This window comes from Monodelphis domestica, chromosome 6 (genome assembly GCF_027887165.1).
Source record: "Monodelphis domestica isolate mMonDom1 chromosome 6, mMonDom1.pri, whole genome shotgun sequence".
NCBI classification, from domain to species: Eukaryota; Metazoa; Chordata; class Mammalia; order Didelphimorphia; family Didelphidae; genus Monodelphis; species Monodelphis domestica.
Genome location: NC_077232.1, coordinates 17,187,914 through 17,201,925, shown reverse-complemented (window position 1 = coordinate 17,201,925; position 14,012 = coordinate 17,187,914). Strand labels below are relative to the sequence as shown.

General features: G+C 39.3%; 1 protein-coding gene across 1 annotated transcript; it reads right to left on the bottom strand.

The window, feature by feature from the left end:
• Window positions 1-6,259: 6,259 nt before the first annotated feature.
• Window positions 6,260-7,219, bottom strand: LOC100027795 (olfactory receptor 5A2-like). The gene has a single exon (XM_001377953.4). The coding sequence runs from the start codon at window positions 7,217-7,219 to the stop codon at window positions 6,260-6,262; it is 960 nt and encodes a 319-aa protein (XP_001377990.3).
• Between the last annotated feature and the right edge of the window lie 6,793 nt (window positions 7,220-14,012).

The window sequence follows — 14,012 nt, the reverse complement described above, 5'->3', positions numbered from 1 at the left end:
GCCAACTTATTCTCCTACTGCTAATTTCCTCACACAGCTTCCTGAAAACGAAATTTCTACCACTTCTTCAGTGTTTACCTTCCTCCATTCCCATCTACTGCCTATTCTTGACCCCATTAGCAAGGTTAATAATAACCTTTTTCATGCATCAAAGAAGAGCCTGCTAATACTCGATGACTCACCTTCTCTTATGAAGTTAAAAATGAACAAATTCCCCCTTTTTGTTAGTTCTGAATTAAGTCCTTGTTTAGTTATCCCATATTCTTCAAACATTTATCATTTGGGGAGTTTTAAAATCTTGATAAGCAATCACATTAAATTGAGCTTAGAGACCCCACCAACACTGCAGCCTCTTCCCTTTCTCAGTCCATAGCAAAGTCATTTAACATTTGGTGTAATAATTTTGTTTTATTGAACCCCCAAATTTACCTTTGCCCCTTAGGAACTTGTCTTCCAGAAAGTCCCAGACTGACCCTTATTGAACAATACATCTTAAAGTATCCAAAATCTCAGCTTAGATAGAAGTAGTGGATATAATCAAATCTTAAGTATCCTTTTCTCTTAAATGGTTCTCCCATTGTATCTAGGCTGGGAGTCCAGGACTTGGTTGGAATTCTCCTTCCCTTGTCTCCATTGTAAGTCAATCAATTTTCCTTCCTGCCTTTTATTCCCTAAAAGGCTTAAAAGACCCCAAGTTCTCCAGCTCATTGGGAAATCCCCCTTTGAAGTGTTTTTCCCCAGAGACATTGTTCCTAGAGTCCCAGAGCTTAGCTTTGTGTCATATCTTGAACATGACTATGAAGGACCAGTTAGAGCATTATCATCCTTGTCCTGATTAAAAACTTGTTCTTTTTGACTACTTTGGTGGTTTTGTGATTTTCAGTATTGACGGGTATTTTTGTTACTTTTTCACAATCAGATTTTATGTTTTTAGCATACTAAAAATACTTTCTCTGCCCCTGTTAGCCACCAAATTATTCATATATTATAGGAGTGTCATCTTACCTTCTTTACGTGTGTTTTTATTCATGCAAAGACAATTTTCTCTACATTTTGATGATCAAATTGCTCACAACTTCACTGAAAACTATGGTCCCTGGAAATGGATTTAGTTGTTGTTAAACACAAAACTTATTCTTCTACCCCTTTCTGTCACCAAATTTTGAAAGGGCCATTATCTTACATTATTCATGAGTTGACTTAGTTCTTCTTTATGCACAAATACTTTTTTCTTGCATATTCATCAGTCAAACTCTTCACATTTTATAGTAGTACCTTATATCAGGTTGATGTATTTATATTTTATCCTAAAGGCAATGGATAATTATTGAAACTTCTAGAAGAGGAGTTAAAAAATTTGACTTATCCTTTAAAAAGATTATTTTGGCAGCCATATAGAAAGCATTGTGAAGGAACTGGAATACAGTCACTTGAAAGTAGGGATACAAATCATGACTCTGTAATAGCATTCCAGTCAAAAATTGATATGAGGGGGCAGCTGGGTAGTTCAGTGGATTGAGTGCCAGGCCTAGAGATGGGAGGTCCAAGGTTCACATCTGACCTCAGACACTTCCCAGCTATGTGACCCTGGACAAGTCATTTGACCTATATTGCCTAGCCCTTACCAATCTTCTGTTTTGGAATCAACTGATTCCAAGTGTGAATCTTAAAATTTCTCAGACTTGTGAATGAATGTTAAAAATCCTCAGACTCTACCTTAGAACATTTGGTTAAGACCATTCTACATTTTAAAACAATGAAGGGACTTTGGTCAGGAATGTGAGAACTCTAAAATTACTCCAACCATACTTAAGCATACTTTAGGAGAAGATAAGTTGTAAACTCTTTACTGAACAATGAAAAGTACTTAACTCATACTTATAGTGAAGCAAAAGCCTTAATCTAAGTCTATTTTTAGGAAGGTGCTAAGTACCTATGAAGGTCAGGCAACTTGCAAACTAGCAAGGGACAATCTTAACAAAAGAGGTGTGAGGTTTTAGTCTACTCAGGTGTGAATTACTCAAAAGCTTAAATCTACTCAGGTGTGAATTAAGAATGGTCTGTCCTTTGGAAAACATCTACTGTGATTGGTAGATGTGAGAACTTAGGGGAGGTGACATAGGAGAAAATTCTCTTTAAAAGGAGGTCAGAAGCTGAGAGCAAGGAACTCTCTCTCTGAGGATCCTATCTCTGAAGGGGTCAGCTTGCCAAAGCTGAATTGGAGGTCAGGAGTCAGAGGAGGCTGCTAGGTCTCTCTCTCTCTGTCTCTTGGTAGCTGAATTTATTTCAGCTTCCTGAACTAAACTGGAGGGTCTCTCTGAACACTAGAATCTTTCTTGGGACAAATCTTGTGGTGAGTGGATTAAAGACTGACTGATCTCTCTCTTAAGGCTTAAGCCTAGGCTGGCCTAGCCCTTTTCTCATTATTTCCTCTTACTCTCTCTCTCTCTCCCTTTAATTAATTCCTTAATTTGTATTAATTAAAATCTCTAAAAAACCCAGCTGACTTGGGTATATTTAATATTTGGGAATTTTCCCATGGTGACCACTATATTTTTTATTTGAAACCATATTTCTGTGGTCACAGTTTAAGGCAACCACTCTTTTAACTGTAACACAAAACAGAAGGTAAGAGTTTAAAAAAATAAAAATAAACATTGATATAAGGAATAGTGTTTTATGAAAGGAGAGAAAGGGGTGAATGCAGGAGTTGTGAAGGAAGAATTGATAAAACTTGGAAACTAAATGGATAAAAGATATCAGGAATAGAGAAAATGTGAGTATGAGAGAATTAGCAGATCTAGATAACTGGAGGAATTATATCACCCTTAACAAAAATAGGAAGTTTGGAAATGGGGCAAAAAGAAGTCTGGAGGTGAAAATGATGGTTTCCACTTGGGAAAAACTGATTTTAAGATTATTATGGGTCATCCAGGAGCTATCTAGTATGCAGCTCTGCAATGTGATTGGATTTCAGGAGAAAGATGAAGGGAGTAGTGGTAGAGAAAGCGATAGAGATATAGGTTGAGAAAGAGATAATATATATATATATATATTTTTGCCATTCATCTACCTATTATGATCTTTGAATACACAGGAAATATGAAAATGGAAACAATAAGTATAGCCATAACTAGGGACACAGTGGATGGAACATTAGGCTTAGAATCAGGAAGACATGAGTTGAAATTTGTTGAGTTGAAATTTGACCTCAGACACTTAGAATATGATCACAGGCAAATAATTTTAATCTTGGTTTACCTCATTTACCTCGATTTCTTCAACTGTAAAATTAGAATAATTATAGTACCTTCCTTACAAGGTGGTGGTGAGAATCAAATGAAATATTCGTAAAGTGTTTAGCTCAGTGTATGAAGTATATAACAACTACTTGTTCCCTCCTATCATCATGCCAGATGAATGTTTTTTTCCAGGAGTTTTAGTGTTAAGTGAAAGCTTTTTAAGAAATGGAATAAAAGAACACTGGAGAGAAAGATAGAAAGACATAGAAACATAGGGAGATAGCCTATGGACTGAGATAGACAGAGATAGAAACAAACCCAGATTAACCAATGAGTCAGTGAAGCAAACTCCGTGTTGATTCAAAGAAGGATGGAATTAAGTACAAAAGTTTAGGAGTTTGTCATGGCAAGAATAAGGGAAACCTTTACTCAGACAGGGAATAAAATCGTGTAAAACAAAGATGAAGAAGATTGTTGAGGTATAGAGATAAGGGGAAGATGAGCTCTAAATGGATCACCTTTATTTTTTTTAAACCCTTGCCTTTCATCTTGGAATCAATACTGTGTACTGGTTCCAAGGCAGAAGAGTGGTAAGGGCGAGGCAATGGGGGTTATGTGACTTGCCCAGGATCCCACAGTTAGGAAGTGGCTGAGGCCAGATTTTACCTAGGACCTCCCATCTCTAAGCCTGGCTCTCAGTCCACTGAGCCACCCAGTTGCCCCCCCCCCCACCTTTACTTTTCTAATATAATAGAACCATACTGAATGGAAAAAGGAGAAAGTAAGGACTTGAAAAGACAAGTTTTGAAATAGTTGCTGAGGGTACAACAATTCAATCAAGGAAGAATCCACATTTTGCCTTGAAGCATTGGAGGTACAAATTAGATTCGAGAGTATGTTTTTGTAGAGTGCCCAACAATTCCTGGGTTATGATTTCCTTTAGTAATGTTCCACAACAACTGGAGAAAGGTAGGGGGTTGGGGTTATATAGGACTACTGATTAGCAGAATGTTAATTATGGTAAGACAAGGGGACAAGAGAGTACAGAGTAGAGGACAATATTCTAGTCATTTTATAGTTTAAGATTGTGAAAAGAGGAAAGGAATCCAAAGAAGTGATAATGGAATGGAAGAACAGAGAGAAATAAAAATCAGGGATAGGTTCATGATAAAGTGTAAACTCCTGAGTGTAGGCACATCCACTTTTGTTGTTGTTTCCCTACTACTTAGCATAGTACCTGGCACATAGTAGGCACTGACATATTTTTAAATTGATTGATGGATGGAGGAACTAGAGAAGAGTTGAGAACAGAAAAGATCAGGAGGAGTGGGGAAGAGAAAGATGGAAATACAGGAGACATGGAACAGAGGAGGATTTTAGAGTTCAGAATTATCATAGTATCAAAGTTATGGCTGATGGTGAGATATGAAATATCATCCCTTTGGGTGATTAAGGTAGAATCAAGCTTTAGGTTATATAAGTTTTGAAAGATGATAAATATGGAATTAGTGTATTTGAGGGAATGTCAATATGAATCTTGAAGTTTCCAAGTATAAGGATATGGGTTGTGAAAGTACTCCTAGAAAAGGGAAGTAGAGTATTCTAGTAGTCAGTGGATCAGGACAACAATGATGCAAAGGAGATGATAGGGAGGTCCTTTAGGTGAGGAAATCAGTAACAAAGGAAGGATCTGGGTATGGCAGTGGGTCTATTGTATTGGGAGATGGGGAAATGAGCAACCAGCACTAGAGTGAGTGGCTAGATGGCCAGGGACACAGTGGTTTCTTAGAGATTGTTAAAAAGATAGTGAGAAGTTTGCTAATGGTTAAGTATAGGTTCCAAAGGGCATAGCGGAAAGAGAAGAGGAGAAAATAGATTAGGGAACAGTAAAACGCACCCATAGTATAATCACATTCACTGCCTCTTTTTGCACCTCATTAGTCTGGACTATTTCTCAATCTTCTGAATGTTCCCTATTCTGTTTTGTATTAATCATACTTTCCTATTTTTCAAGAGGGGTGTATGGGGTGATCAGGGAGGGGTAGTATCTCTGGTATGGAGGGCTTGTCATGTCCTTCTAGGGCAGCTCTCCAGCCTCTGACCCTCACCTGACACCCAGCTCTCACTTGTGGCTCCCAGTAGCTGCTAGCATGCTGCAGTGGCCACACCCCGACATCAGCTTCGACAGGCCGGCTAAACCTTGTGAGGGTAGCCATCGGGTCGTCGACCCCTGGTGAACCAGGGCTTTGCTCACCCAGCATGTGAAGACTGCTTCGGCTGAACAGACAGAAGAAACCAACAAGAAGGTTCAACGGCTGAGATGGCGACGCAGCAAAGCACTGTGGAGTGCTTAGGGAGTGTTGGAGCACAAAGGACAACACGGCCATCCAATGCGGCTGAGGAAGTCTCCAGGTATAACGATCTTTCATGCCACTGGACCCAGGCTTCCAACGCCAATAGAGTGGGACTGTCTCTGTGCATCGACTTTTCCACTTAAATCTCCTTCACGCACAAGTGTCTTTGTGCACACTCATCTATCATAGATGAAAACGCACAAAGACAATCGTCATCCTTGGTTACTGAGAGACTACTACTACCATATTTTTCAAGGACATTTAAATATTCTGCAACACTGATCTCATGAAGTACTTTCTAGTTTGTCTTGGAAGGCAAAGAACAAAAACCATTAACAAAGTGCAGAGTACTCTGTGTTTTCATTAATTAGGGATTCAAATCAATGAAATTCCAATTTCACAGTCATCTTCAATACGAATGAGACAAGTGGAATGGAGATATTGGGGGAGAAAACAGTTGTCTTAATATCATCTGTAGATTTCATGAGGGCAGACACTGTCTTTAATTTTGTACCTCCTTTGGTTTTAGTAGAGCGCTCTTCAGGGAACAGGCATTCACTAATTTTGTCAAACTGAAATATTTGTGGATGGTTGTACTCCTTACTACTCACCTCCTGCCTGGTTTTTAAAGTTCACAACTCAAATACTTGCCCCTACTCTGGCTCAAAAGTAAGTGAGGTGGTGAGAAATTATACACTTGCTCCCAATCACCTTCTTCATGGCATTTTTAATCTCCTTGTTTCGGAGGCTATAGATCATGGGATTCACCATAGGGATCACCACTGCGTAGAACACTGACACCATCTTGTCTCTACTCAGGGCATAGCTGGATTGAGGACGCATATACATGAAGAGGCCAGAACCATAGAAGAGTGTCACAGCAGTCAGGTGAGATGCACAAGTACTGAAGGCCTTAGACCTGCCCTTGGTGGAGCTGATCTTCAGGACAGCAGCAACAATATAACCATAAGAGATGAGGACCACGAGGACGGACATTATGCCCACGATGACCCCTATGAGAAAGTTCACTATCTGACTTAAAAAGGTGTCAGAACAGGATAAGGCCAGGACAGGAGGGAGGTCACAGAAGAAATGATTGATAATGTTAGGCCCACAGAACTGATGACTGTAGATAGAGTAAGTTTCAATCAGAGAGCTAACGAACCCACCTATAAAAGCTCCTCCCACCATCTTGACACAGAGTGTGTGAGACATGATGGCTGTGTAGAGCAGTGGGTTGCACACAGCAGCATAGCGGTCATATGCCATAGCAGCCAGGAGGAAGCATTCAGTCAGCCCCATGCCACAAAAAACAAAATATTGAACAGCGCAACCCAGGAAAGAAATGGATTTCTGATTTGCAATGGTGTCTGCCAGCATCTTTGGAGTGGTAGAAGAACTGTAGCAGATATCTACAAAAGAGAGGTTGCTGAGGAAAAAATACATAGGTGTATGGAGGTGGGAATCCATTCGGATCAGTGCAATGAGACCCAGATTCCAGGTCAGGGTCGTGAAGTAGATCCCCAGGAATACCACAAAGAGGGCAATTTGTATTTTGGGATGATCTGAAAAGCCCAGGAGGATGAATACAGTCACAGTTGTGGTGTTTCTGCTCCCAGCCATTGACCTGATCTCTGAAATGATACAGAAAAAAGAACTCCTTCATGAGAAATGATTTGTAATGCTGTTTCATTAGTCATTTCATGAGAGAACATATAAATCTGCTAAGGGCCAGTTCTAATCCCTCTCCCTCTGTTGTCAACCAACAAAAAATGTCTATGAAGCACTTAAGAGAAAATAAATATTTACTAAACGCCTATAATTTGCCAGGATCTTAAGTTTTGACCTATCCTTTGTTTATGACTTTTGGGAAGTGGGTAGAGAAAATTTTAGTGTTCTCAATTTGCAGAGAAGTAAACTGAGGCTCTAAGACATGATTTAGTGGGATACAAAGTAGAAAAAGAGACCACTTCTGCCCTCATGGAGCTTACAATCTAATCAGGGAAGACAATACAAAAAAGGAAACTGAAAAGGGAGGACAGGTACCAGAGGGTATGATGATGATGGTAGAACAAAACCAAGCAGAGCAGCTATTGGCAAATGAAGAGAAAGCTGGCATTTGGAGTCCTTTAAAAATGGAGGCCATGGGAGATATTTTTATGCCACCCTTCATTTCTCTAATCAGAGAGGCAGAAGCAACTGAGATTACTGCTTAGGTACTTCCATGTACCAAGCACCATGCTAAATGCTAGAGATACAAAAACCAAGCAAAATCAGCACCTCCCCTCAATGAGCTTCCATTCTAGTAGAGCTGAGATTTGAATCCTGATCTTCTAGCTTTGAAGCCATCATTTTGTCACAGGGAAGCTATAATAAGTAGGTAGGACAGGGCACCTGGAGCTTTGCTCCCATGTGGCATCATATAGGAGGACCCAATTTTTTTGGAGAGAACTGCCTTACTTTCTGATAGCTGTCCAGAGATCTTCATCCTTATGCTTCTAGAAGACCTTCATGATGGCACTTTGAAGTTCTTTGCTAGGCAGAGTCCATAAGAGGGAACCAGTGCATTACTAAGCTTTACCCTTGGCATCTCACTTCTGTGAATCCCCTCCAGCATATGAGGAACTTCAAGCTTCCTCACACTGTGCCTTGATGCAGGCATCATTTTTATTGAATGTCACAACAACCCTGTGAGCTAGATACCTGAAAACATCATTCCCACTCAGAGATGCAGAACCTGAGACCCAGAATGTTACTTCAACATTGTCCAGGGCATCACAAGTGGTAAATCAATGGTGGGATTGAGACTCCAACACTGCAATTTTGACTTAAGTCTGGATCATCTTCCATATTACCAGCCTGCCCATCTCTATGAATGTATGTTTGTCTTCTCTCTTCAAAAGTGGAAACTTCAGCATTCTAGTGGCATAAGAGAAAAGGGGCTAGAGGGGATGTCAATAGACCCAGTTTCAAACCATGCCTCAGATACAACTAGTTATGTGACTGTGACTAAGTTACTTCATGTCTTAGAGCCTCAGTTTACCTCTCTCCAAATTGAGAACAATAAAATTTGCTCCACCCACTTCCCAGGAGTCATAAACAAAGGATAGAGCAAAACTTAAGTGACTATAGAAATGGGAGTTATTATTGCCAGTCCCCATAGGTCTGAGCAATCATATTGTTGGCATCTGTCTAGGTGCTTGTTGAATGAATGAATAAATACGCAACTCAACATACACAAATATGAATGTAGACTCACAAAGGACTTTCCCCTGATTCTTCATAGTATGCCTATTTATGTCTATTCAGTACAAACTCTGAAAGGTCCTACCAACATCGAAATGTTTCCATTATGGGCCCACCAGCAGACTCCGAAGACCAGACTGGCTCTGCTCAGAGACTCCCCATCTATAGCATCTATTGTAGCCACAGAGAAAATCACTAAACTCCTCCTTATGACTCCAAAGTTCAGGCCCCACCAGAAGGCTGCAGAAAAGCAAATCTAGGCTCAGTATAAGGAAAGACTTTCTGTAAACAGAGAGGTTTCCTAAAGTTTCAATGCAAAATTTTGAAAGAAAGGGCTTATCTTTTGCCTCTTTCTGTCTCTCCAGGGCTTAGCATAATACCTGGCACGTAGTAGGAGGTTAATAAACATTTATTGAATTGAATTGATGTGAACCAGGCTGCTATTGAGAGAGGCAGCACAGTAAAGGCAGAAGAGCTCTGGATTGGGCATCTGATGACTTCATTTTGAATCTTGGCCCTTCCATTTACTATATATGTGACCTGAGGCAAGTCACTTAACCTCTCTGGCCTCAGTTTCCTGGCCTATAAATTGAAGAAGTTGAACTAGATGGCTTCTGAGATTCCTTTCAGTTCTTTGATATCAAGGTTTCTCTCAATGGAGACAAAGGCTAGAGAACCACTGGTCTAATGATGTACACTGCTAAGTGAAATTTTTGAGGAGTTGTGGTGTAGTCAGTCAAATATTGGATATGGAGGCAGAGAACACAGGATCATAGCTCTTCCACCCACCCCCTGTGTGACTTTGGCTGTCACTTAAATCCTTGGCCCAGTTTCCCGATTTGTGAAACGAAGGGTTTAGATAAGATGACCTTTGAGAGCTCTTCTACCTTTAAAATCTATAATCCTATAGACCTTTGTTGGGGTAGTGGTTGGACTAGTTGGACTCCAAGGACACTTCTAGCCTGACCTGAGATTCAGTGAAACTGTAGATCTGCAGATATACTCAGGAGGTCTCATTTGGCAAATCCTAAGGGAAACCAGAGCAAAATTAACCTCTCTCAGGATGTCTTGATTCTCCGGAGTCTGTTGGCTTTGATGGTATCTATTGATATCTCATAGATGAAAACGGTCTTAGACCAGGCCCAGCTCTCCTCTTCATTTCTACCTTGCAGCCCCTGAGGCTACCCTCTCTATCCCTAGTGCTTTCCCTTTCACCTTGAGCCCTCAGGACAGTCTATTCCACTTTCTAACAGCCTTAAAGAATAGCTTCTCCATATACTTTGATTATCTTCCTCCCTGTCACTTCTATCCTAAAGCTCAGACAGAAGAATGCTCCTTCTCTTCCACTGCCACACAGTTACTAAGTGCCAAAGCTAGATTTCAATTTTGCTTTTGCTTTTCCAAGTCTGGGGCCCTTACTAGTATGCTACATGTTCAGTTCTTGAATTGAAAACATAGTTTTAATGGCTTATCTTCAGAGAGCAGAAGCAGCACCAAGAATCGAGAGTTTGAGCGAATAGAGATTAAATCATAAAAATATAATTTTTGAACCACAAATTTAGAGTTGGAAGGGATTTTAGCTCAAATTCTTATTTTACAGATAAAGAAACTGAGGCCCAAAAAGTTTAAGTGACTTTCCCCTAGGAAGTGAGTAGGAAAGTCTGAATTCAAATTCATTACTTTTTCCATTACATTGGGCACAAGGCTTACTTGGGCACATAGATCTGAGCTGTGTCTCATTGAGCTGTCCCAATAAGCCAGATCTAATTAGGGGGTTTCCACAGAGACATGTGTATTTAGCAATAATATTGTGTTTGATTATTGTAGTATCTACAGTTGACGCATTTCTCAATATGATTGTCACCACCACTACGGAGACAAGTTCTGAGCTGGAAAAAAATATGAACAACTTTCAAGATATTTTACTTCCTCTATGATCTTAAGCAAATCACTTTACTTCCCAGTTACTCAGTCTCCTCACCTGGAAAATGGAGGGATTGCACTAGATTGCTTCTGATTCTATATCTTCATGATTTATGTAAATGTATGTAAAGGACACCAATGTAAGGTGCCCTTATGTAGTAGATGGGAAATTTGCCACAAAAGCGTCATTATGTTGGCAAAGATGCTAGTGATGGATTCTTTGAAATAATAAAAATTCACATTGATATGGCCTTGTAAGGCACGCAAAATATTTTCCTCATACCACAGCACATCCAGTGAAATAGACAACCAATCCCAGTGTTGTCTCTACAGCATAGCTAGGGATGCAGAAACAAAATAGAGTGGATAGAAATTGGCTGAGAAGTCAAAAAGATGATGATCCATGTTTGAGGCAAGAAATCTCCTGCTTCCAGGATCAGCACTCATATATTCTTTGGTGTCACACTGCCTTCCTTGAGATCCCTGCTATGCATTCCTGGTCTTTCAGCTTTTTCTTTTAATTCCTCCAGTCACAGAATGGTGGCTCCATTGAAGTCCCACTGCCATGGAAACATCCAGGGGGGAAAAGCCCAAACCTTTAGGAGTTTCCCATGCCACCCACATTCATATGATGTGTGGGGCATTCTTTGTGATCTCGGGGGCTGCTGAATTAACTAATTAAGCTTGCCTGCAAGAATGGAGAGGAAGGAATCTCCAAGGTCTCTTTGATGAGCTATTGCATTCCTTCTACCAAGCTCTCTTAAATTAACTTTTTTTTTGTTGAGAGGACAAACAAGACACTTTAGAAATGGCAGCTTACATTTGCTACACATTAATCCAATAGCAACATATCAAGAAAAGTCAGTGGCATCACCTTCTCCCTTTACCCTCTAATCCCCATCCTCAATAGCACTGGGTAAAGTAAAATGCAGGAAAGTGGTTCTACCAAAGTTAAAGAGCAAGAGATAGGTTAGGGGTGAAAAGATCATAAGATTAGGAGAAAGATCTGAGTTCTGATCTGTGCTCTGGTAATTCATCTCAAGTCATTTCCCTTGTGTATGCCTCAGTTTCTTCATCTATAAATTGAGAGGATTATAGCCCTTATTTTCAATCCTTTGCAGTGAATTTTAAGAAGGATGTTGATAAGCTAGATAACATCCATCATAAAGAGGATTGACAGCTAGGTGGCACAATGCATAGAGTACTGGACTGAGGCAAAAAGATTTAACTTCAAACTTTGCTTCAGATGCATACTTGCTATATGACACTGGGTAAGTCACAACCTTTATTTGCTTTAATTTCCTCATTTATAAAAGGGGGATAATAATGGTACCTGGGCCATCTATGTGACTCAGTGTTTAGAGTGCTAGGTCTGGAATCAGAAAAACTCATCTTCCTGAATTCAAATCCAGCCTTGGACTTTTCCTAGATGCATGACCTTGGGCAAGTAACAATCCTGTTTGCTTCAATTTCCTCATTTTAAAAATGAGCTAGAAAAGGAAATAGCAAACCATTCCAACATCTGCACTAAGAAAACCCTAAATTGGGCCACAAAGAGTCAGAAACAACTGAAAAACAACAATAGCACCTACCTTTGGGGGATATTATGAAGCTCAAATGAGATAATATTTGAAAAGTGTTTTGTAAACCTTAATGCCTTTTATGAATGGAAAAATATAGCTACTGTTATGGAAAATATAGGACTGAGTGGGTTAAGGGGTGACCTTTAAACATTTAAAAAGCTGTGATGTAAAACAGGGATTACATTTGGCCTCAAAACAGAACCAAAATCAGTGGGGGCAAGTTGAATTGACCAAAATGTGCCAACAATTAGAAATCCAAAAAATGGACTGTCCCTCCATTACGGTGATATAGTTCCCCTCACTCAATGTATTTAAGCAGAGGTCTAATAACCATATATATGTTTGATTTATTGTGGAACTCTTTTTTCAGATCTGGCTTGAGCTGGATAGCCACTGAGATCCCTTTTAACTTGAAAGAAAGCAGTAAGTTTTATAGAAAAGAATTTTATAGACAGTTTCACAGATAGAGGCATCATATTTAAAATATAGAGAGAACTTTATGAAATATATAAGACTATTATATCATCCCCCAATTGATTAATGTCAAAAGACACGAACAGTTTTTGGATGAAGAAATTAAAGTGATGTATAACAATATGAAAATGCTCAAAGTCATTATTGATTTGAGAAATGCAAGTCAAAACAACTCTTGAGATGTTATCTCACATGTATCAGATTGGTTAAAATGGAAAAAGGGAAAAATGACAAATGTTGAAAGGAACATGGAAAAATGGGGATCCTGATACCCTGTTGGTGGAACTGTTAACTGATCCAACTATTTCAGAGAGCAATCTGGAATTATGTTCAGAGAATTTTTAAACTGTGTATACTTCCTGACCTCCCAATATCATGTCTAGGTTTATTTCCTAAGGTGATCAGAGAAAAAGGAAAAGAACCATATGTTCTAAGTGATTTAGAGCAGCTCTCTTTGTTATGGCAAGGAACTGGAAATTAAAGGGATGTCCATCAATTGGGGAAAGGCTAAATGGGCCGTAGCAAACACTTGTGATAGAATACTACTGTGTCAAATGAAATGATGAGAAGATAACTTTTGGAAAAAAATATGAAGACTGAAATGAAATTATGAAGAATGAAGGAAGCAGAGCCAGGAGAACATTATATACAGCAACAGAAATATTATTTGAAGACTGACTTTTGTATGTCTGCCCACCTCCAGAGAAACAAATGATAAATAGAAATAAGTAAACATGGTTTTAGATATACATATATATTTTTTTCAAATGATGCCTTTTTGTATTGGAAGGAGGGTTTTAACTGAGTATTTTAGTGTAACAAATAAACAAATAAATTTAAATTAAATAAAAATAACCCTTTGACTGTATGGCTATCAGAGACTATCCCTAAGACCATCTCTGGTTACAATAGTCTATGTTCTAAGCACCCTCAAGTCTGCCATTTTATGTTCTGTGTTAAGGTCTTTTCCAGAACTCCATTCCAGAGTATGTCTTAGAGCTCCCTTCTGCTTTGATTTCCAATTTCCTTTGTTCTAAGGGCCCTTCTTTCTCTGGAAGTTGATGTTCTAAGATCCCCTCCAGCTCTGATTGCTGAAACTTTATGAGCACTGAAGCTAAAGACAGAGTTGTATAAAGCAAATGATAAGAAAATGTACCCAGGACTCCCAGAAGTCATATGACATATAAGTA

Coding starts and splice junctions, on each gene's coding strand:
- LOC100027795 (XM_001377953.4), bottom strand. CDS start 7,219: ATGGCTGGGAGCAGAAACACCACAACTGTGACTGTATTCATCCTCCTG.